We start from the raw sequence: 25,642 nt of genomic DNA, 5'->3' as shown, positions 1-25,642 counted from the left end.
TAGTGTCTTCTGCATTTGTACTGGGTGGACTCGGGGCCTGAGACTGCATTTTGTTCCTTCTCTTTGTCATTTTGGATACCTGTCTTCTGACCTTTGGTGTAGAGCTTAGATAGAGTTATTACCTTAGCACCAGGTCCGGATCTGTGAAGTTCGGATTCTTCCAGATGGGTGTTGTTTGGATCTGGCTGCTGTGCTCCACTTCTTTCTGCTGCAGCCTTAGAGTTGAACCCTTTTGTGTCTCTCTGGCAAGATGTTCTGCTCCTGAATCAGCTGTGTGGGTCTTGCCTCTAGCCTCTTTGCAGGGAGTTCTGCTGAAGGATTCCGTGCTGGGCCTGCGCTCTGGGTCTATTCGGGATCCCACGGCCTCGGTTGTCTCACTCACTCACAGTACCTGCGCTCCTGGCCTATTCAGGATCTGGAGGGTCCCAGGTCCTCTCACTCGCCGGGCCTGCGTTCTGGGTTTGTTCAGGATCCCACAGCCCGGGTTGTCTCTCTCACTCGCAGGGCCTGCGCTCTGGGTCTGTTCAGGATCCTGCGGCCCCCGGGTCGTCTCACTCACTCTCCAGGCCTGCGCTCTGGGTCTGTTCAGGATCCCGCCAGGCCCTGGGTCATGTCACTCACCCGCTGGGCCTGTGCTCTGCGTCTGTTCATTATCCCGCGCCCCAGTCATCTCTCTCACTCGCTGGGCCTACACCCTGGGTCTGTTCAGGATCCCGCCAGGTCGTCTAACTTCAACTGTAGGTTATTTAAAAGAAATTCCTATAACTTAGTGGGATAAAAGCAGAAGAAACAAATAATAAGCATTAGCCCTTGATTCTTCAAGATGGCTGACAGGACTGGCCAAATAGCTCACTAAATTAAAGTACCTGCTTAGGCAGACATGGGGACTGGGGCTCCATCCCCAGAGAGTCATGCGGGCCCCATCCCTGGGGCTTGCTGAGACAGCAACTGAGACTGGGCATGGTGATGTGCACCTGTAATCCCAGCCCTTGAGAAGCTGAAAACAGGAAGATTACTATGAGTCCTATCTGTGTAGTGAGACCCTGTAGACCCTGTACTAAACACTTAAAAAATAAAAAATAAAAGATGACTGGCAAAACTAACTTCCTGCCAGCTTCAGTGGAAGGGTAGAGTTAGTGCTAAAAAATACCAGCTTTACTTTCAACTTGGCTCCCAGTACATCATGTACCTTATTATTCACTCATCTCTTCAGCAATTAGCTCAACTAGAACCAAGTCAGGGAAACTCAACAGAATCTGTTAGCCAGGGTGAGGAGAAACACTTCCCATCACATCACTTCAACTGAACAAGACAGATATTCACCTCACTGAAAAATCAAATGCACCCTCACGCAGAGGGTGGTTTAGAGAGCACCACTAAACCAACACAAGAGGGATCAGACAGCATCTGGACTTGGAGAAGAACACGTTTCCTCTTAGGAATCTATTCCCTCAGTTAAACTGCTGGCAAGGACTTCTTCATCCAAAATTTCATTGACATCATTTTAGATTCGCATGCAGTTTTAAGAAATGGTACACAGATAGGCAGTACACAATTTTCCCACATAGTAACATTGTAAAAAAAAATATAGTACACACTTGTGACCAGGACAGTGCTGTTAATACATCCACGAGTCTTGTTCCTGTGTCTCCATTTTTACTTGTACATATTTCTATCTGTGAATTTAGCTCTGTTCAGGTTTATGACCTGTGCAAATCTGTGTATTTAACACAACAGAAAGAGGACAAAGAAGAGTTGAGTAGCCACAAGGCTCTCTCACCCTTTGTATCACCTGCCCACCTCCTCCTTCTCTTTTGTCCCCTCCTTATCCCTCACTATCCCAATCCCTAGCCACCTCTGGTTTGTTCTCCATTTACAAATGTTTTTAGAAAACATTACAAAAATGTTAAGTAAGTGAATAATATAGTGTGCCATCTTTTAGACTGATTAATCATTCACTCACCGTAATTCCCTAATGATTTCCCCCAAGTTGTTATGTTAATAATTCATCCATATGTTACTCCATGGTAAAGATATAAGACAGTTTGTTTAATAATCCTCATCTGAGCTGCTTTAGGGTTTTGGTCATTATGAATAAATCTGCTATGAACATTCAAGTACAAGTTTTTGTAAAAGCCTAAGCTTTTATTTCTCTAGAGTGAATGCCTGAGTTCAGAGGCTGAGTTAGGTGGTAACTGACTTTCAAGTCTTATAAGAACTATAAATACTGTTTTCTTGATGGGTTGTACTGCTTTACATTCCCATTAGGGATGTGTAAGTGAGCTGGCTTCTCCACATTCTCTCCAGCATGTTGTGCGGTTGCTACTTTTGATCACTATTTTTTATTTCAACCATTCTGTTGTCAGTGTTGTGATGTCACTGGTTTTCCTTTGTGTTACCCTGATGACTGGTGTTGTCCAGTATCTTTCCACGTGAATGATTGCTGTCAGCACATCCTCTCCAGCATGTTGTATATACTATGACCATTTGTGTATCTTGCAAAAAAACCAGATTTTTCCACTGTCGAGTGTTAAGATTTCTTTATGTATTCTAGATACTAATCCTTCCTCAGATATATGATTTGCAAATACTTTCTCCTGGTCTATAATGTACTTTTTATCCTCTTGATGCAACATTTCACAGAGCAAAAGTTTTCATTTTGATGAAGCAAATGTATCAATTTTTCCTTAAGTATTCCTTTCATGTCAAGTCTGAGAGCTCTTTGCTTAGCTAAATCCCCAAAATCTTCCCTAATACTTTTCACTAAAGGTCTTATTTCTTTGTTTAATACTTAAGCCATGAACTTTTTCATTTGATTTTTGGAAAGTACAGAGAGGCTTTGGTTCTTAAGGAGTTTTTTACAAGTGGAGTTGAGTGTTCTCCAGCATGGACTGTTGAAAGACTATTCTTTCTCCATTGAATTATGTCTCCTTTAAAAAGTGAATCAGAAAGTATTTTCTCCCTGTTTATTTTCTGGGAAAAAAAAACATATGAAATTGGAAATTTTTTGCATAATTGACTGAGTATAGCAGTGAAACCACTTGGCCTGGACATTTCCTTTTCCTTAATTACAAATAAAATTTCTTTAGTGGCTATAGGACTATTCAGATGATCTATGTTTTCTCTGTTGAGTTTTCTTAAATTTGATCCTTTGCTCCTTGTCATACTTATGTAAAGTTATCCATATGCTTCTCTTATTTTTAATGGCTACAGTGACTATATCATTACATTTGTGGGGCCAGTGAGAAAGCTCAGTGGATTAGGCACCTGCTTAGACAAGCACCGGGACCAGATGTAAAAGTTGTCTGGTATCTCCCCAACCCTGGTAACAGTTTTTATCTTGGATGTGGAATGCAAGAATGGAGTGTGAACTTCAATCTTTACCTTCCATAATTCTCCATATTTCTGTGATATTTGAGGTTTAATAAATATCTTGTATTGCCTGTACATTGCTCTTACAATAAAACATCAACTAATAAATACTGTTATACATTATAAATGCTGAGCCAATCCTTGTTTAAAAACAAGAAGGAGAATTCTAAATGAAAAAAAAAAAGTTTTAATAAATTTAATACCCGTCCCTATCGGGACAAGGGACAGCTAATCTTATGCCAGAGACCCTTCCCTTTTCCAAATTCCATCTGGTTTTTCCTCTTCTGACTGACTGTTTAATGAGCCACTTTAGCTGGCCTTCCCCAGGGTTAACTCACAACTCTTCCTAAATAATCCCAAAGTCACTTTGCTGGCACACGTGTTGTTTACCAGGCAGCTGTTGCCAAAAGGCAGTATAACAATGAAAAAACCTCAGATCTACAGAATGCAGGTCTCATTTCTGGCAATGGATATGGGGGCCACACACAGGGAAGTGCTCTTGAAACTCACCATTTTATGAGGCAATTTTGACACTGTAACAAAAGAGCTCAGTATGTTTCTAAGTATTTACTTCTTTTTGTCTGAGAAGAGCTCAGAGGATTAGGGATTGTGTCACTCCTTTGAGCAAAATGAAAACACTGTTTGCTTCAGAACTTGACTATTGTGTTTTGGAATCTACTTTCAACTCAGATATTTTCCATGAAGCCAGTTAGCTGAAATCAGCTACCCTTAATATTTTAGAGGAGGCAGAACTGTCATTTGACTTGTGCATTTGGGATTGAGATTGACTCTTCAGTGTGCGGTCTTAGTGACGTGAAGATTAATCCGATTCTATACAGGAAATTCAGACCGCATGGGGTCTTGGTATCTTTCAGGTTTTCTTTGTTAAAAGATGTTGTGAACTTTAGATGCTAGCAATGCCACGCTTTAGACAACTTGCCGAAATGTTCAGAAATGACAACAGAGCAGCAGAGGCTGTGGTTTGCTCCGTGCTTCTCTCTGACACATCTCCTCTGATATTTTAGGAGTTCGTGATGATTGTCGTCTTTGGTTTGGAGTTCATCATTCGAATCTGGTCTGCAGGTTGCTGCTGTCGGTATAGAGGATGGCAAGGAAGACTGAGGTTTGCACGCAAGCCCTTTTGTGTTATAGGTGAGTACTGAAGCCCTTGCTCCCTGGATTCCTGCTCTGAACCTTTTTCTTGTTTCCTATATTACAACATTTGACCAAGTGCAAATGTCCACGGAGTACCTACTGTAGAGCATGCTCCTGTGGGTTTTGTGTGTGTGTGTGTGTGTGTGTGTGTGTGTGTGTGTGTGTGTAGCTTTTTGGGAGTTTTTGTTGGTTTTTTGTTTTTTGGGTTTTTTTTTGTTTTGTTTTGTTTTGTTTTGTTTTGTTTTGTTTTTGCAGAACTGGGGATTGAACTCAGGCCCTTGTGCTTGCCAGGGAAGCGCTTATTCCACTGAGCCATCTCCCCAGCCCTCTCCATCTCCCCAGCTCACTCCTGTGTTTTAAAAGCTGTTGGTTCATCTACTCTTCACCTCCTCACCTGCACACTATAGATGTGTTTATTATCTTTGCTCCATGGGTGAAGAAACTAAGGCCAAAAGACCAAGAAATTTAGGGAAAGGCACACACTTAGGAAATGGTAGATCTGCGACTGGAGCTGACAGTTCTTCCTCCAGTATCCCCGTGCTGTCACTGAAGTTGTACTGAAACACCTGGTTCTCCAGTGTTGCCCTGGAGAAGGCAACTTATACTTCGGTAACTATAAAAAGAGTGAGCTGTACAGTATGACATCAGACTAGACTCTTAATCAGTTGTAATAGATACCAGTATGTTGTTTCTGGTAATGTGTGTGAGTGAATGTGCCTCCGGAATGCTTGCAAATATGGTCTTCTTTACACATTGGTACCTTAGATTTGACTGAGTGTTGCACACTCTTAAGTAAGATTCCGATCCCTACGCAACCACCAAGTAGCACCTCTCAGTACCTCTCCCTGTCCATCTGCTGGGCTTCCAAGGGGATTCCATTCTGCTCGGTCTCACTGTAACATGATACTGCTCAGCGCAGATGCCAGAGAGCGTTCTGGAGTTAAGATCTGGTATTTCCCACTAAGGTAGTTAAAGACATATCCAAAACTTGGAACTGTCATCGGTTCAAGCTACCATTGTCATTGTGATTGACAGTTCCTTCTTGTTTTCGTGCTGTCTCTTTTTCTCTTCCTAGGGAGCCATGCCCACCTGAAGGCTGGGTCCTCGGTAAGAGTTACTGCACATAGCCCCAGCCTAAGAAAGTGGGCTCTTACTTTCCAAAGTGGTTTTGACTTACGTGTCCCCAGCAGGGTGGCCTACTTGTCTTAGAAGTCGGGAATTGTTGAGATGGCTCTAGTTTGCTCTGTGACTCGAGCAGAGTAGGATCTGAGATGTACAGTACCTCCTGCTCTGTGGCACTGGTAGGAAGAACGCTTTGTTCCTGCTGGGTTTGTAGTAAGAATATTTTAAAACAATTCAACCAGAATTTGTGGAAGTTCAGAGTTACAGTTGTAAAATTCTGAGTTAAATCAATCTTCAAATACCTGTATGGTATTTCAGGTCAGCAGTGCAATCTATTTGCCCAGCTGTGTCTCATCCACAAGAATAAGCCTTCCTTTGGGACACTGTTATGCTGAGGTACAGGAGGCAGCTGGCCACTTCCAACCCTGCTGGTCTGTCCAGCTACTGGGCATGTTAGTGAGGCATTTGATCTTTGTCCTAAACACTTTCTCCCTTCTGAATTCTTCGCTCAAGCACCATTATGAAGGATGTAATTTGACCTGGAACTACTGCACAACAAGTACTCTGTGTCCCATGAGGGACCAAGCGAGGCAGTCCACAAGGCAGGTGCCTGGCCCAGATCCACTCACCCCCTGCAGGATGAGTTCAGTTCATGGATGACTGCAGGAATGTTCCATTCTAGACTTTAAAACCAATTAAAAATTGGTTTTGTTCAGAAGCGATGCCAACATATTTCTGGCCTCCACGCTGAAAAGAAAGCTCTTTCCCAGATGCCTGCTGCTTGTTGATAGCTGCACTCCACGATGGGCACATTAGCACATCCTAGTCCTTTCATCTTTCTCTTTCTGTCACAGATCCTTGCAGGGCATTTTCTCCAAATGATGCTGTGTTGCCTGTAAGCTTACTTGCCTTTACACCTATCAACAGTGACCTCAGAAATTTAATAATATGTGATTTAGGCAAAAATCACAATTTCCTTATCTCTTCAGGCCCTTTCCTTCACTGGGTATTTTATATTTACTAAATTAATTGCTTGAAGTAAATGGTAGCTGGGGAGAGTAGTTGCTGAAGCTTCTGTTAAAGTCTTTTGAGCCACAGCGGCGAGCTTTGTCTGTCCATGGCCAACACCCTTTGGGCCATTGGTGCCCTCCGCTTGGAGGTAAAGTTAGAGTCCCTGGTGCATTGGGGCTGGGCACGTTGGGTGACTGTCATATAGGTACTTTATTGGGACCTGACTTGTCACTGGTGACTTCAGTTCTGCCAGTGGCCAGCAGGCAAGAGTACCAGCTGTGGCTCGGAGCATGCAGGACACAGCACACACGCAGATACTAGAGGACCTGGCCCAAGATCTGCCTACCTGGAGTCACATGGCAGGGTCCTGGGGCTGCTGTAGAAGTCACCTGAACTAGAGGTATACTTCTCAGTGTACAGAAACTGATGAGACTTCTACGACAATGACCATTAAAACAAATGGATTTTTTTTTTTTATCTACTACAGGGTCTAACAATGTAGATAGGACTCATAGTGATCCTCCTGCTTTCAGCCTCCCAAGCACTGGGATTACAGGTGTGTGCCATCACACCCAGTCTCATTCACTGTCTCAGCACGCCCTGGGGGCAAGGCCAGCACAGTAGGCCCAGAGGTCAAGCCCCCAGCCCCTACATCTGCCTAAGCAGGCACTTCAATCCAGAATTTTTTGGACAGCCCTTTATAGTCTTGATATGTAGAAATAAATAGTGTTTTGTTCAAAATAAAATAATTGCTTGAAATAAAATTCCACGTGTAAACAGATAGTGAACTACCAATTGAACAAAGACCAGACACATACTGACAGTAATGATAACCATGCAGTTTTTCACTACTGGATTAAGTGTTCATGTTACAGTTTTGATCTGGGTTCCAGCTGACCTGATGAGGCATGTTCAAAGTGGTTTATCCATATGAGATTAGTAAAAATTAATCTGAGTATGACCCAAAGGTCACCCACTTGCAGGTAGCAGATTGTTCTCCCCGGCTGCTGAGACCTTTTCTAAATGTATGTGGTAGGTCCAAAACACACTTGACAAAATCATGAAGTGGGCCCTATGGCTCATTTATTTAAGCAAATGCATTCTAGCAAAATAATAAGAAAAAGAAGCAGCTCACCTCTCTGATCTGTCCATGCTAGCTGTTTTGAGACATTAAAAATGTAGCCAGAACTTCTCAAGACTTCCTGCACTGGTGAAGTCTGATTGCTCAGAATAAGCCCAGCACACCTCTAAGTGTTTGAACAACTCTTGGGCATTCAAGAAAGAACGCAGCAAAGGCTGAATTCTGGTCACCGTGCCTTCGGTGAGGTAGGGCTTTCCTCAAGCACGTCAGTGCTGACCTCCTTTCCCGTGGCAGACAGACAAGCTGTAGGCGTGGTCAGCCAGCCAGTCCCTGATGGTGTCCTGCTTTACTGACCAACTGAGAGTATTTGGACCCAGTTTGATAGAGGTCTTGTGGGCTAGTCCCAAAGATGGTAGTAATTCTCTTTCTGAACTGCCCAATCCCTGAAATCGAGGCAGAACCAATGGCCTTTCAAACATTCACTGATTTAAGAAATCATAAAATCATTATATATTTTCATTTGGAAAACGTATTTTAAACAACCATAACCCAAGGAAATAGAGAAGTCTGTTTAATTCTTTTTCAATTAAGGACTTCCTTTCATTACTATATTAATTTTTTTCTGCTTGATGATGAGGGTTCGCAAAATTGTTAAAATCTTATCAATTCTTCCTTTGTTCCCATATGTTCGATTTATATGTCTCCTCTAGGGGCTGTCACAATAAGATTCCTGCACTCATTTCATCAATGATTTGTAAAGCCAAGTATATTTTGGAATAACTACTTAAAATGCCCTTCATTTACCGATGCTGGATGCTTTATAATTTTTCTACATTCAGGCATAAGTCATTCACCAGAAGAGCATCGGTGTTGAGAATGCGTAAACAGCCTCAAAAACCTCCATTGCTCTCCTTTTCTTCTAACTTCCCTTAATGACTTTCCTGAAAGTTGCAAATAACAACAAAGGCCGACACTTACACCACAATAATGATCCTGCTATGTCAGAACACCAACGAATCACTCCTAGTAGTGACTTTATTTTTTTATTCCTTGGTGATTCATAAAGACAGATGTTAACAGGTCCTATCTCAGACTTAAGTGTGTCTCAGTATAGCAGAAACTGCCAGCCTATTGGTGATCTGGGGTCTGTATTCTAAGTTGATTTCTGGGCTAGCGAGATAGCTCAATGGACTAAGAGTTTGTTTAGGCAAGCACAAGGACCAGGGTTCAATCCCTGGCACCACATGGTACACCAGCCCCACCTCTGGGAGTGCTGAGCCACCTACCAAGACTGGGCATGGTGGCCCACACCTGTAATCCCAGCACTAGGGAGGCTGAATACAGGAGTTTTGCTAGGAGTACAAGCTGTATAGTGAGACTCTGTACCAAATACATTAAGAATAAAATTAAATCTAAGTTGATTTCTTATTACTATTTTAATAGCTGCTCTTCAATGTAATATCCACAGTAGCATGAATGAGGAAACTCACAGCACAAGTGCTCTCCCCATGAACTGAGCGTCTATCCTTGACCTAAGATAAGTTCTTCGGGATAATGCCAACCGGTGCCTCTAAATTTTAGGGTGTAACCAGCTTCTTACTTGCTTAAAAGACAATTATACTGCATGACTGACGCCACTCTAGCATGCCTATGGTTTCTTCATGTTACAGGGTAACTTTTTTTATTATTAATTTTATTGAGAAACATCAATGAGACAGTTTCAAAACAGGTTAGTGGGACAGTTTCAATAATTAATGCATTGCATATTGTTGTCTTCTTAGTGGTTATTCATAGTACAAGATGCAGACATGATGTCCTGTCCAAATACCTTTAGTAAAAACCTTTCTTCTCATTGAATTAAGAGAAAGTAGCTGTATATCTATCCTAACTATTTTGTATATACAGATACAAAATGGTCCTTCCTAAGCTGCAAATGTCTTCAAAGTTAGATCAGAGACTCCCAGAGCTCCCACTGGCTACAAATTAGACCTGAGACATCATTTTTTGGCTTGTCTGTCTCTCTGTCCTCTCTTCTAAGAAAGTTGCCATAAACTGCCCATTTTTCTGTGCCTTTTAGTCCCTTTTACCTCTTGGTACAAACTGTGTTCCTGCAGGCCAGTTCTTTTCAGTCATGTTCATCTGCAACTCACCCTGACCCCAGTGCACCCAAAGTCCCTCAGTCCATAGAAGATTCCTTCCTGTGATTAACTGGGCCGCTTGAAGGCTACTAAAGCCTATTGGATTTTATCATAAAACAGTGTCTTTTTTTATGTATTTAGTGCAGGGTCTACAGGGTCTCACTACATAGATCAGACTCAGTGATCCTCTGTTTTCAGCCTCCCAAGCGCTGGGATTACAGGCTTGCGCCACCACACCCAGTTTCAATCACTATCTCAGTGCACCCCGGAGGCAGGGCAGGGTGGGCAAGGCATGGCAAGGACCAAACCCAGCCACTGCGCTCTGCCTAAGCAGGCACTTTGGTCTGCTGAGCTATGTGGCCAGCGCTAACAGTGTCTTTCCAATATAAGGTTCCACTGCTCAGTTCATTCTGGCTTTGAACTCACTTTATAGCTCAGGCTAGCCTTAAACTCCCAGAGACTCTCCTGCTTTTAGTTAATGGTGAACAGTTGTTATTACTGCCTTTGTTAATAGTAGCTATTATTTCCTGAGAACCATTACATACAAATTAGAGCTCTAAGCACTTTATAAATATTGTCCTATTTAATCCTACATAAATACTAAGCTTCTCATTTTAAAAAATGAAAACTAGACTTAGGAAATGTGCTCAAAGTTGGAAAGTGGAAAGCAAAGGAACAAAGATTTCTTTCTCATAATTCCAGATTAAAGAAAAAAATATGCCCAGTTAGCTGTGAAAAAAGTACTATTGTTTAAAAATTAAAATTAAACTTACCAGCTTTGATCCCGGGCTTGCCGTCCCGGGCCCTGCCCCTGGGGCACGCTGAGAGGGCGATTAAGACTAGGCATGGTGGTGCGGGCGTGTAATCCCAGCACTTGGGAGGCTGAACACTGCAGAATCACTATGAGTCCGATCTACATACTGAGACCCTGTAGATCTGCAAACCCTGTAAACCCTGTCCTAAATACAGAAAGAAAGAAAAAAAGTGAAAGGAATAATCAATTGGAATGGGGGAAAGGAAAAAAAGGATGGGAAAGAAGTCATGAAAGTATGTGCACAGGAAAGTTGAAATTATTGTACTACTAATTATTACAAATTGTTTGAAGGTAGCAGTTAATGCTTAAAATTTTTACTCTGACCAATTTTATATGCTTATATTGTAATCTGAGCAACTACACTGAAGATAGTGACATGCAATATATCTCAGCCACAGTTGAATATCACCTGGTTTTTTAAATATGTATTGTTTCTAATGTCTTATCCATTATTTTTGTGTTCTCTTTAAATCAAAAAAGAAAATAAAGACTAAAAGCAAAATTAAAAAAGGATACTTTATACTTAAAGGAGTGTGCAGGCAAAGATTTCAGTACACGTCATTCCAGAAGAAGGAAGAATAATTGCAAATATTCTTGAGACCCGAAGAGCCTGGCTTGTATAAAAAGCAGACATAGAGGCCCTGTGTCTGGAGCCCGGTTAGCACTGGGGACAACAGAGAAAGGTGGGATAGACCAGCCGAGGTTGCAACCCACGGGCACAGGGCGCTGGGAGCAAAGAAAGCCCAGACAGGCCTGCAGGTGGAGGTCCGGTAGACTGCTAGCAGACCTGCCTGAACACAGTGCTAACTGCACCACAGAAAGCAGGAGCGCATAAGGCCCTGGTTCGCAGTCAGCGGTAGCAGTAAGGGCTTCTCACCAGCACTACACAAATCATTCCCCACGGTGAAGGTTATATAAACCGCTGCACGTAGCTCCTAAGCTGTAAGGAGAAACTTCTCCAGACCTTGCCGTATTTCACACTTAGATACATGAAATTTCAAATTTAAAAAGAAAATGTGTTTTCCAGGAGCAAGTGGAACTGCAGTGTGATAGGAACTTTTATGACTCCAACGAGTGCCTCTTGAGAGCCTTCTTACCACAAGACTTTATTCCAGAGCATAATGACTGAAATACAGGCACGTCTCATTAGAGATTACTTATCTCCTTTGAAAAATTGTCCCTTTTTGCCTTGAGATGTTATCTGAAAACTTACAATCAATAAGAAGCATTAAATGTCACTACGGGGTAAATTTTCAAAGTGGTGCTTAGAATTTGCCAGTGGGAAGCCCATTTACTGCAGTGAAAATCCTGCAGCTAAACTGTTGCACATGGCTTCGAAGATGTTCTCTGTGTATCTGTGCAGTACTTTTAAAAATTTTAATAAATATCACAGGGTGACTCCACGCACTACTGAGCACAGTATTTAAGACTATGGATCATGTACTCTGTGCTAGGAGGCTTTTAAAATTCGATTTTAGAGCTTCAATTCTATCAGGAATCACAGCAATAATGTAAACTCATCATTTATTCTTTCTTTTTTTTTTTTTTTTTTTTTTTTTAGGGAAGGGTGTTCAGGGTCTCACTACTATCTCAGACTCATAGTGATCCGCCTGTCTACAGCCTCCCAAGAGCTGGGATTACAGGCGTGTGCCACCACCCCCAGTCTCAATTGTCTCAGCTCGCCCCGGAGGCAGTACTGACATGGCACATCCGGGGATCCAACCCCTGCCGCTCCACCTGCTTGCAGGCGCTTTAATCCACTGAGCTATTTGGTGGTCCTCTTATCATTTATTCTTCAAAGAATACCTTTCTGTAAAGGAACTTGAAATGCAATTAGAATAAACAGTTCATACAACAGAGGTGTGGCCCTCTGAGACACCCCTTACCTCCCTCGATAGATGGGAAAATGAGGTGCTGTGGGGTGAAGGTGCTTTGTGCTCAGGCATCGAGTCATCGGAGAAGCTAGGAATAGAACACCAGCCTCCCAGCAGGTCCTCACTCTGAAGCACGGCCTCTTCTTAGAGTCAACTTTAATTACAATGTAATCCACTTAATCTTCACGCAGAAGAAGAATGAGAGAGAAGGAAAGGTGGATTTATTAACAGATTAGTGGGTGGCTATGTTATGCAAGTGAGCAACATTGTTATGGGGAATCCAGATATTCAGCATTATCCAAAATCCATTTGGTGTCATCACACAGATTATCCTAATTCTAGCCAGAATTGACACAGGACTCCCTGATTTTCTGTACTTTGAAACAATAAAGTTTCCGTTTGCAAGCACTACCAAGCCATCTTCACTGTGAAAAATAAACAACTGAAAACATAAACATCAGACTGGAGATGGAGCTCTGTGGTAGGGTGCACACCTAGTATTTGTGGAGTCCTGGGTTTGATTCCCAGAACCACAGCAATAAGCCAACAAAAATATCATGGTAGAAAGAGTCTAATTTCCCACCACAGCTCTACTGCTTAATGTAACCAAACGTAGCTCTACTGCTTACATTTAGCCAAATCCTCAACTCACAGTCTGTAAAACAAAAGAGGAGGGTTCCTTTCTTCATTTTGTGGATTCTGACTAGCTTTCTGTTACTTTGCTGTGGCTCTGTACGTGGTAGCCTACCCACTGGCATTTTCTCTCTCTCTGCATAAGAGATGGAAAAATAATTTAAGAAATCTGCTTAAACGAGAAACCCTCCCTCAAAGCTGAGCAGGGCAGCTCTGTGGTTGGATTACTGGGCCTTGTATTGATGCAATATTATCAAGTTCAAATTGCAAATTGTATTTATGATCCATCTCCCATTATTCCCATAACAGATGTATTCATGTTGGAAGACATTATGGTCCCATTTTACACCTTTGAAAACTGAGGCTAAGGTTAAGAGCTTTGTCAGAGGTCCTCAGCATGGAAAGCACAGAGCCCAGAGAGGGAGTATTTACTCCTGTCACATCCTAATTTCTTTTTTTTTTCAAAATTTTATTGATAAACAGCAATGAGACAGTTTCAAATCAAATCGGAAGTACAGTTTCAACAAATAACACACTGTATATATTCTTCTTAGTGGTTAATTGCTGTACAAGATGCGGACTTGAGATCCTATTTACAAACACCATTAGAACAAATCATTCTATTCATTAAGAGAATGCAACTATATATCTATCCTAACCACATCCTAATTTCTTTGTCTGATGTCTCAATATCTTCCTGCACTTCCCGCTTATTATTCTTTAATAAGTGAATGTAAATTAAATGTTTATATAGACGAAGTATTGATAGACCAATTAATGTAAAAAGCCAATACTGTACAAATTCCTAGACAGCCACCATTTCGGTATAACTGTACTTTTTAGAAAGTCCTTGTTCAAGCTAACTTGGTCCTTATGCTTCCTGCTAAAGGATACATATAGTATTCACATTAGTTAGAGCCCTGCATCAGAGGGACAAGTTAACAAACCATGTGCTGAGGTCTAAATCACATCCCCAAATTTCTCTCCTTGAGAGAGGTATTTACGTCTAGATTACAGCTCTATGTAGAGCTGTCGGTATCACAAAAGGAACAATTCCTCCTCTCTGCAGTCAGCTTCCGAATGTCTAATACCTTATTTCACTACATACAATCCTGCAGGAGTCATCTTTTTCAACTTTTTCTTTCCAAATAACTTCAGACTTACTTGGAATTTGTTGCCAAATAGAATGGAGAATTCCCATGCTTCCTTTCTTAGGAGCTTCTTTCCTAAGCCTAAAGCATCTACATCAAGAAACTAGCATAGTACAGGTTATTAACCAATCTGCAACCCTTACTCAGATTTCACTAGCTGGACATGCATTTGATTTTTCTACATATTTCTATGAAATTTTATCACATGGAAAGTTTCCTTTAACCACTGCCACAATTAACATTCAGAACATTTCCAGCACCCTAAAAACTGGGGATGTTATCCCCACTGTTAACCTCTCAGAATCGCTCTCTCCACTCGGTCCAAATCCGTGAGAACCACCCATCTCCCCCAGCATTATAATTTGTTTGTTTTTTTGTTTTTTGTTTTTGTTTTTTTTGAAATTCCATGCCCTGTAATTCTGCAGAAGTCATCTTTTGAAAATGGTTCTCTCGCCACATGATGGTTTTCACCTCCATCTAAGTTGCCTTGCATACCAAGAAGGACTCCATTTTTTTCCATTTCTTTGTTTCTGAATATTATCCCACAATATGCCCACATTACCGGGGTTTTTTTATTCCTTGATCCATTTAACTTGAAGGTCATTTGGGTTGTTTATAGAGTGTGGCCATGACAAAGTTGCTACGAGCACAAACATACAAGATTTTTTTAGTTCGTTTGTTTGTTGGGTTGTTTTTTTTTTTGTTTCGTTTGCTACTATAGGCAAAAGCAAAGTTCTCGCAAAACTAGGCAAGCATTCTGTTGCTGAGCTATATACCCAGCCCTCGTGCACAGGTTTTTATATGAATAGAATATTTGTTTTTCTAGGGTAAATACAAAGGATTAGGATTACTAGGGCATATAGTAAATGTGCAACATTGTCAGAAACTATAGAGCTATTTTCTAAAATGTTGCTGTCCTTTGAGAACAAAGACAGATCTGGACTCTTTCATGGTGGCAAATTATCTACGTCAACTTAAATGACATATTATTTGTGTACAAAATATACATTTCTGGTTTTCTATGCAAATTATTTTACTAAGCAGAAATTGCTGAAAGGCGTGTCACCACTTGGATCAAGAACCAAGTGGAAATGTACTTCATTAAGGAGCATTTATGCTCCTTACGTGTTTATGTGTTAATAAGTGAATGTAAATTAAATGTTTATATAGATGAAATATTGATAGACCAATTAATGTAAAAAGCCAATACTGTACAATTCCTAGACAGCCACTATTTAGGTGTAACTGTACTTTTTAGAAAGTCCTTATTCAAGCTCCTTATGCTTCCTGCTAAAGGACACATACAATGGCCACACTAGTTAGAGCCCTAAGTGTGACTCTAACAGAATAACGTTTAGAATTACCACGACGGCCAAATGGTGTGTCGTAGGTTCAGGACCAATAGCCACGGTTCTCATGTGCTCTTAAAAGAGATCATCTTTTCTCCTAACCCAACATCTCTCAGAAAACTATTACTAAAATTAAGACCCTCCTGCAGTTGTAAACCTAAGACTCTATTTTTCTTTCTTATATAATTAATTTTGTTTTATTTTACTTTGAAAAGTAAAAACAGAAACAAAAACAAATAGAAAAAAATGGTAGCATGCAACAGTGCATATGTTACAGATTTTCAAAACAGGAATAGCTAATTGACAATAGTTGTATTGTCTATTTTTATCATCAAATCTGTTGCTCAGATTAGCAGATATGATTATACAAGATTGGAGAAATAATTGAATATTGGCACTTGCTTTCAAGAAATCTTAATAAGACTCTATTTTTCCGACATTCTTTGTAATGTTTCCCAGTGAATTTTCCATCAAATACAAAAAAAAACTAGGCAACAGAAATGGGTAAATTCCCTTCTAACTTCAGAATCAGGACAGTGTTTCTAACTATAATTAAAAACAAGATGCTAGGGCTGGGGAGATAGCTCAGCTTTCTAAGCACCTGCCTGGAAAGTGCAAGGACCCAGGTTTGATTCCCTGTAAAATATGCCACACTGGCCCAACCATGCCAACTGCCAAAACTGAGCCTGGTGGCACATACCTGTAATCCCAATGCTGGGGAGACTGAGGCAGGAGGATCACTACAAGTCCAAGCTGCGTAGTAAGACCCTGTACCAAATAATTAATTAATTCACTTTTTTAAAAATGCTGATAAATGAGGCAATGTAAAATCAAAGAGTAGTAGTTGTTCAACAAAACAGCAGCCACAAGTGAGGTGGAAAGAAAAATAAGGAAAACTAGTGACAACTTCCTTTAGAGAGAAAGAGCTAGTCACCGTGAGATACAAAGAGCTCTAGAAGTCGAGGGAGACTCGGTGCTGAACAGAAGGTAGGAAGTAGATGGGGACAGAGGGCGTACGGGAAAAGAAACATGTTCTTAGGCTTCTGATACAGAATTGCAGATGATAACGTTTTCTTACCTACCACACTGGAAAAGCTCTGCCGTATGAGTACACACTCATAGTGAGTATGAACAGAATGTCGTGTCCGCTGAATCTACATAGCACTTGCGCTGCCCCTAGTAGTGGCTGCTCCTTCCTAGTAGCTGGTTCCAGCAGCCACAGATAGCAAACATTCGCTCCAGCTGACGGAATGAGGGTGCCCCTTTACTACAGAACACGCTGAAGGGCTTTCCATACGGCTAGCAGAGGATGCTACGCAGCACGTTGATTTTGTGTAGAAAAAAGGAAAACAAAGGCACATATTCATACTGCTTGTGCTTTTGTAGAAACGATTGAAAGACTTTTTAAAAACTAAAGGAAAAGAATGAAAATGTTCACCTGGGAGTGAAGGGGAACAAGGTAGATAGAAGCAGGATCGAAGCAGAATTTCTCAACGTGCACCTCTTTGCATTGTCTTGATCCTGAAAACCTGTAAATAGATTAACCATTCAAAAAAAAAGCAAGTAGAAGGCACCTATGGTCTCGCTCACAGGACACATCATTTAAATACCGACTACTGGTTTCTTTGTACACCTATACTGGCATGGGTCGTAGACACGTAAGATGAATTTTCAACTTGGAATTGTGCGTGTTTTCTCAGGATTGCTGAGAAAGGATTGCTCAAGAAGATGAAATGAGAGAATCTGTGTCAAATTCTTAGGTTGCTGCCTGGCACCTAATCTATGCTCCTGCCAAGTAATTACTGACAGCGTAGTAAACTAAATCAGGAAAATGATTGGTTTGGTGTAACCTTTGGTTAGTCCTGGAATCAACCAGTACAGTCAGGAAAATTACCAACCCAAATATACCTTTTTCTATGTTTTGGATATTTAGCTTCAAAATAGCTTTACTAATACACAGGATCTGAGAGTGTTCTTGTTTCTCTGGCTTGCTGTGTTGGGCACTGGACCAGTCTTGTGCACGCTAGCCAAACACTCTCTCGCCACCAGCCCCAAATTGGAGTGTTTATGTATCTTAAACAAGACTAAATTTTATTTTAAAAGTAAAAGGAAGAGGGTAGGAACCAAGCCAAGTGCCTTCTTAGTCTGGATTTCTTTAGATGTCATAAGCAAGGTCAGAAACAAGATGCGTGGTATCTAGAGGTCATTGGGTTTAATTAAAGGCAACTTCAAGGCTTTGTTTGTGACTGGTGGGTACATACAAGTCACCCTTCACTTCACTCAGGAGAGCATTCCTGGCCCCTTAACAGGGTCGACTGCCCCAGCTGGGTGCCCCTCATCGTGCTGTTGTACCCACACCTCGGGCTGCTCGTTTTGCAGTCTTCTATGCCCCGTCCTCTCACCCGCACGAGTAGCGTGTATCTGTCTTGCATACGCCTTCCATACTCGGTCTACACCCCCTTGAAATCCTGTACCTGGGTGCTAGCACTTTCTACCCTTCTCCGGGGGGATGTGTGGCATGAGCTGGAAGGTCAGAAAGTTGTCAGCTAGCAGACGCTCACTTGAGGAACTCTATCCCCTCCCCGTGGTAACCCCTATATACATGAAGGAAAACCTTTATTGGTTTTTAAGCAAAATGGCTATTTATTCAGTTTCTTGTCATACCAAAATATTCTGCACATATGCCACTATAATTTGCACACCCTCTGTAGCAGGCAAAATTGTACATCAAATTATATGTCATATTGCCTGATTATATAAAAATGTAAAATGAAAATGATTTATCAATTCCTCTTATCATTCCTAGTAATTCAGTAGGATACAAGGCACAATCTTAACAAAATATGACACAAGAGCAGTAATACAATTCTCACTTAAACTTAACTTGTCATAATTTGTTATGAATATACAAAGACAACAAACTTTTAAAACACTGTATTTACTAAGATTCTGGCAATAGCTTTATGTAACAAGATACAGCATACTAGGTCGGCTGTTCAACTTGTTTGTAAGTCTCAGCTTCAATGTGGAGCTGTTTAAAACAAAAATTCAAAACCTGCTTTTTACATGCTAAATATCTTGGCAAGGGAAACTTTTCTATTCAACAGAAGCCAATAAGGGATGAACCGTGGTAGCTATGCAAGTAATGCAAACTGGAAAAAAAAAAGCACCTTTCCCTCAGCTGTCAGATGTTTTCAGAAGAATAATTTTACTTGTTTGTTTCGCATCTTGCTTTAGCTCTCTAGCCCACCACGTCAGTGTGATTATGTTTTGATAAAGTCCTTACTCTGCTTGCTTATAGTGGTAGACTTTTATAAGAGACTCTGTTCCTGCAGGACTTTTCAGCTGTCTTTTCTTTTTTCACTTTTGCCTTTTGTGAACTGTTTTAAATATTTGATGTTAGCCCCTACCGCAGACTCCAAATCTGTGCTTAGAATTTCGAGATCAAAGAACTGTAGCTAATCCTGAGAACATTTGCCATATTTTGACCTAAGAATCCATGTCTTATCAGGTTTCTGTGGTTTTCTCAAGTATTTGCTGGTCATAATGTTAAAATGTGCACATCTGAAATGATTTCTGAACTATGTTTTCTTGAGAGTTTTCCATATTTAGTTAATGGGAAGATATCCAACTCCTGCCTGGTATTGAAGTCTGTCTGGCCAGCTCGAGCCTGTGTAGGGAGGATTCCTTGGTTGTGTCATCGCCTGGTTCCAATAAACCTTGTTTTTTGTTCTTCTTTAAACAGAGCGTGTCTTACTCGTGATGGTGGGCAAACGTGGATAATGAAAAGAGAGTGTATCCAAACTAAGAATTTTCTTTATAGCTTGGGGATTGTATAACACAAAGTTTCTCACAATCTGAGCTGCAGCTTCATGGGTCAGTTACTAGAACTGTAAGGCCGTCTCTGGAAGTCACCTACTGAGTTGTCCTTCTCTGGTACAATTTCTTTTCTTTTAAGCACAGATAAGAGCAGTGGCTCAGGGGCCAGGGATATGGCTCAGTGGAATAAGTGCTTCCCTGGCAAGCACAAGGGTCTGAGTTCAATCCCCGGTTCCGCAAAAAAAAAAAAAAAGAAAAGCAGTGGCTCATAAACAATGGTATATAACAACCAATAAGAAATTAACAAAGTTTTTAAACTGTCCTTTATTAGTACCACAGAGGCAAATTTTGCCAAAGATTTTATAAATAAAATAACGGACCTCAATGTATAGTTAAACAGAAACTGTTTGGTTAATAGTCTCACTACAGATAAAGACACATAAAACTTATCTATCTCCAAATGGAAGCAAATAGGACTTTTGAAATTGGAAGGATCACAAGACATTGATCTGTGGATTCTGTTTACTCAAACTTACTTCTTTAAAGCTCTCGCCTCTCCTTCTTCGCAGAAGGAAAAGCCCGTTTTCACACCCCAGTGTTTATCCCTCAGGATTAGCCAAGTACCTAAACTGTATCCATTTCTTATTTCTAAAAATAAGAAATTGTGCATTGAAAAAGATGCAGAGCCCAGGCAAGCCAGAAAATTCTCAATTTCCCCAGAGGAGACTTAGAGAACTTTCCCTTCCGTGGATGGCTTTTGCTTAGTGGCATTTGAGGGCAAGTAGCATCTCCATTGCAAAATCCAAAGAACAGCCTCGCGGATGAATGTCAAGACACCCTTTCCAAAACTCTTAGTAGTAGGTGATGATTAACCAGAGCCTGCTTGTCATCTGAAAATACGCATCAAGTTTCTCAAAGAAGACTGCTAAGCAGAACCAGCTGCCAAAACGCAGTCTCCTTCACTCAACTGCTCAGCATAAGGGTGCAAGCGAAGCAGGGAGAGTGAGGCCCTCGTGCTCTGACGCAGTCAGCGGACAGCTGCAGTGGCACTGTTGGCCTGCTGGTGTGTAGCAGCCAGGCTATGACCCTGCGTGAGCTGTCCAAGCATCGTATTTCATCATCGCGTGGGAGGGGATTTCCAGTAGAAGTTTCAGCTTTAATCATTCATTGGTGGCAATCCAAGCCTGTTTTTAGAACTGTCATCAAACACAAGTTTGGGGCTCCGATCAGGAATTGAAACTGACTACAGGTTCGTCATTTGGTACATATGAAAATAAGTGTTAGGAGAAAATTTTGAACACCTAAAGATGTTAATTTGCAAAGTTGCTGTTTCTCAAGGCCTGTGTTCTATTCTCTCTATAAAAGGATGTGACATAAAGTCTCTGTGTCGGTGCATAAAGCCGCGTTCTGAGTCACACATAAATGTGTGGCTTCTCATTCCTTTGATTTGCTAAACACTGATGGAATTACACCCAGGTAGTTTTCCCAAGACACTATAATGCACCTTAAATAGGATGTATTTGCCTCCTACTTACTCACAAGGACTCTCAGGGGACAAACACTGCTTTCCTGTTTCATAAACACAGAAACGCAGCTTTCTGACCTCCTCTGGTCTTTACTCCACAACTAGAAGTACCCGTGCACAGACACATGCTGAACCAACGGTTTCCACGGATTGCAGATTCTGAGGGGTGTTCGTTCTGTGGCCTGAAAAGCGCCTTGCTTGAGTCTGCCTCCGATGGCTCCTCTGGATACCAGCCCACTGACTGCCTCCCAGTTGTCTACTAGGATCCCAAAACTAACCAGGCTGAGACAGAACTGTCAGTCTGACCCTTGAGCCAGCTCCCCTTTCTCACCTTTCCCCCATAGTATTTCTGCATCTCAGTAAGTAACACTTGGTTCACCTAGTGTTCAGACCAAAACCCCAAAGGTGGCCTTTGGCTTCCTCGTCTTAGGTCTCACCATGGATCCTCAGCAAATCTAAACTTCTCGCCTTCACACCGTGTCTCATTTTTACCCCCTTCACAGGGCCTTCCCACCTCCGTGGCTCATGGAAGTCTGCCCCTTGTGGCCCCTCAAATACACAGAGCTTCAGCCTCATGCTACATGTGCCTTTTGCCTAGAGCACTTTCCCTGTAGATGTGGTCATAGCTTCCCTTTGCCTTGCAGGTCTCAGGTCAGATATCTTTTCCCTGACCACACCAGCTCACATAGAACTGCTGATGCCACCACTCAGGAGTCTTGTGACCGATTAACACTCTGCTGCACACCTTGAGTTTTAATACTGTGGATGGTACCCAGGGCCTTTGCATTGTGCTAGCCATTTGCAATACATGACACTTACATTGGTTTGGAGTAATGTACATATATATCTATTGTATCATAGCATATCATATCATATCACATCATATCATGAGCATTGTTAATCTCCCTCTTTCCCCCATCTTCTCTCTCCCCTTTTCAATTACTCCAAAAGGTCAGCCTTCATTTTATTCTTAAACAAATTTATATATTTATAGTTTGGGTTCCTTTTGTGAGAAAAGCAATATGATGTTCAATTTTCTGTGTCTGATTTATTTCATGTAACATATGATCACAAGAATCTTCTGTTTTCTTGTAAATGACATGAAACAGGGTCTTGTTAGGTCTTGAAGCTTACCAGCCTGGTCTCAAACTTGTGATCTTCCTGCCTCAGCCTCAACCACTGGGCCTGGCTTATTGACATTGTAGTTGTTCTTTTTAGCTCAGTAGCAGCCTACTCTACAGAACATAAGCTCCAGGAGGACAATAAGCTTTTCTGCATTATTCATTGATCTCTCCCTGGTGCATGGCTCCTGGCAGACATGCAGCAGAAATATTTCTTGAATGAAGGAATAAATCGCCTTAATGCTTAATTTGGAAACAATTATTCCCAAAGCGCTTCTGCCGATGCTTCCTTATTTAACCAGTGTCCAAAAGAAAAACTGTACCACTTAGAATCCTAGAAAGGCAGAGTGTGAAAGCCTCCCTGATACTACCCAGCTCGACCCAGCTCATGGCAGAGCTACGGTAGCCAGCCCTCAGATTATTCATGGCACCAGAGCCGGCTCACAGTACAACTGGTAGCTGAGCCAGAGCTCCGGGTTCTTTGCTTCCACTCTTTCCATCCATGCTTCTTTGGAGAGATCGTATCAGGTATAACAGGCAAATCTTGGATCCCAAATTTTCAGATCCTCTATCTTGTCCATCTCTTGGCATCTCTGAAATATCTGTTACATGACATAAGTAGGACATTTAAAACTTGTGCATGCATGCGGAGATGGTGGCTTCTCTATGGGGCACAGTGACCGTTGTGTCACAGTCTGCTGCCCCTTTGGACTAAACAAAAATGCCAAAATGTTTTCACTGTGAGATTTTGACCAAATTTTACCTGAAGAACAACAGTGTGTAAGCAGTGATTGATTTTATTCCTAACACTTCACTTCCGGGAGTTTCACATCGAAGCCTTCCTGACTGTCCACGTGCCAGTTTACTGGTCTTTCGTCTAGATAACATTTACCAAAAGAGGAGCCTAAACTACAAGGTGAGCACTGTGGAATCAGTGAGTGTGAGTCCTCACATTCATATTATTAACATATAAACTCTTTGATTTTGGAATATATGTGCCTCAGATTCTTAGTTGCAAAATGAAGGTGATTTAGCTCTATTATTGTTAAGACCTTTGAAAATATAAAATTATAACCTATCCTATTTCTTTGCTCATTACTATAGGCATTTTTATTGAACACTAGATTGGCTTTAATTTTTATACTTAACTTGCTTGTTAAGTGGGCTTGGATACAATTCTTGAACTTTTTCAGTCTCAATTCTTTTTCTAAGGGTCTGAGAAGATAGCTCAGCAGCATAAATGCTTGCCTGCCAAGCACAAGGTCCTGAGTTTGATCCCCTGCACCGCAGAAAACAAAAAAAAACTCAGTTCCTTTTTTGAGATTGAGGAGTTCACATGATGCCAAGCACTGAGGTAGACTAAGGACTTCTATGTATTATCTCATTTAACCCTCAAGCCATCCTACAAGAAAAATAATTCTGTCTCCTCTGTACTCCAAGACTCAGCAAGACTAATGGACCAGAGGTCACACAGCTAGGAAGGAACACAGCTGGCAATCCCCAGGCCACTGCACATGAACACAACTGTCATAGCTGCCGCACCTCCTTGGAAAACAGTTACAGAGAAATAGTGACATAGAGCATATGCAGTGAACGCCCCTCGTAGCCTCATACATCAGCAGTACTCGATATACATTGCCCGTTTTCTTTCTCTTTCCCCACCACTGACTAAATAAATGACCCTGGCTGGTGTGCTAACCTTCCTGGGCTAGAGCTTGTCATCCAGAATAAGTGATAGCACTTCCCTTTTCACATTACAGAAGCAGTACTTGTTTATTTTATGTTGACAAAGGATGTAAGAAAGCTAAATTCCTCACAAACCCATCACCCCAAGATAATCACCACTAATATATTAGTAATATGTCTATGTATTTATTTTCATATACACTCCAAGAATATGTGATCCTTTTGAGGAGCAAAATTGAAATCACCCTATGTGTACTGCTGTGTGATCAGTTCTTTATATATTGGTAACATTTTATCTCACCGGTATTTTTCTAAAGCATGGGGTTTTGTTCTTGCATGGTATTCAAGGGGAAATAATACAATAGCTAAAATTTATTATACTAGTGCTATAATAAAATCATATATATATATATATATATATATATATATATACTCATTTAATTCTCCAAAACTCCCTGTGGCATGGGTGCTTTTATTACCTTCACTTTATAAATAAAACAATGAGCTGCAGAGAAATTTAGTAACTTCACCCAGGTATTCCAGCTGACAAGAGGTAGAGTCGGGATGAGGACCCACCTCAGCAGTCCTTGTTCCCTGCTGTTTTGAAGAACTCCTTATTGAACACTAGATTGGCTTTAATTTTTATACTAGGAGTAATAGCCCAAGAAATGTCTGAACACAAGCCTTCGCTGGTATCTATTTAGATTTCCTCTAGAATGAATTCCTAGAATAAAGCGCAGATATTTGCATAGTTGATACTTTTAGCAAACAATGTCAGATTTCTCCCTTTCTCTCACCTACAACCCTACTGTATCCAGGCAGAAAATTTCCAGATTGTTCTTGCAGAGAAGGTCCTTCACTTCCCTCTTGCCAATACTGATTATTCATTATTTTAAATTTTATCAGTTGGACAGACTGAAAATATGCCTTATTGTTATCATAAATTTGAAAGCTACATATTGTGAGGAGCTTACTTGTGCCTACTGGCCATTTTTACTTCTTCTCAGAATAAATTTCTAATTTATTCCTCTGTCCAATTTTCTGCTATGTTGTTTTCTCATTCATTTGTTATATATTAAAGATATTAACACTTTGTCCATTATCATGTATATTTCCAAAAAAATTTTACAAGTTTTTCTTTTACATATCGACCTATGCGCAGTTATTATTGACACATGAAATCTTTGATTTTGGAATATATGTGCCTCAGATTCTTAGCTGCAAAATGAGGGAGATTTAGCTCTATTATTGTTAAGACCTTTGAAAATATAAAATTATACCCTATCCCGTTTCTTTGCTCATTACTATAGGCGCATGACTCATGAAATAACTATCCAGCAAGGGGATTTTGAACATCTAAGGGTGAAAATACTAAATATGGCACTGGTGACAGAAAACAAAAGCGCTCTGGCAATTTCCTTTAGGCCACTATGGGAGAGGCCAGCCCATTAGCTGACAAGCAGGCCACCGTGGGCAGTAAGCATCATGCCAGGAGGGGAGCTCACTCCTCCGTGCCATTTTGTCTACGCCGCGCTCCGTAGCAGGTAGAAGGCAGCCAGGCAGGGGAGGCAGGAGGGCTGCGGAGGCCAGGCAAAGGGACCTCCTAGACTCCTGTAAGAGCCAGGCAGCAAGATTCGATCTTTATTCTCAATACTAGAAGTTTGAGTCTCTTTTTTTAATCAGAGAAATAATATGATCATTTCAACATTTTAATCTGGCACAGAGAATGATTTTTTTTTTACTTTCTTTTTTTTTATGACATCAGTTATTTTTATTTTAAAGAAAGAAAAA

General features: G+C 41.1%; 1 protein-coding gene across 2 annotated transcripts in view; it reads left to right on the top strand.

Moving 5' to 3' along the window:
* Positions 1-25,642, top strand: part of Kcnq5 (potassium voltage-gated channel subfamily Q member 5) — a 574,968-nt gene that overhangs the window by 420,497 nt on the left and 128,829 nt on the right. For both annotated transcript variants that reach the window (XM_023718707.1, XM_023718706.1), the window contains exon 3: positions 4,398-4,524. In XM_023718707.1, the coding sequence (XP_023574475.1) occupies positions 4,398-4,524 (127 nt within the window). The remainder of the gene's footprint in view (positions 1-4,397; positions 4,525-25,642) is intronic.

This window comes from Octodon degus, unplaced genomic scaffold (genome assembly GCF_000260255.1).
Source record: "Octodon degus isolate 3935 unplaced genomic scaffold, OctDeg1.0 scaffold00061, whole genome shotgun sequence".
NCBI lineage: Eukaryota > Metazoa > Chordata > Mammalia > Rodentia > Octodontidae > Octodon > Octodon degus.
The sequence above is the reverse complement of the archived record's forward strand: the minus strand, read 5'-3'. Positions and strand labels throughout refer to the sequence as shown.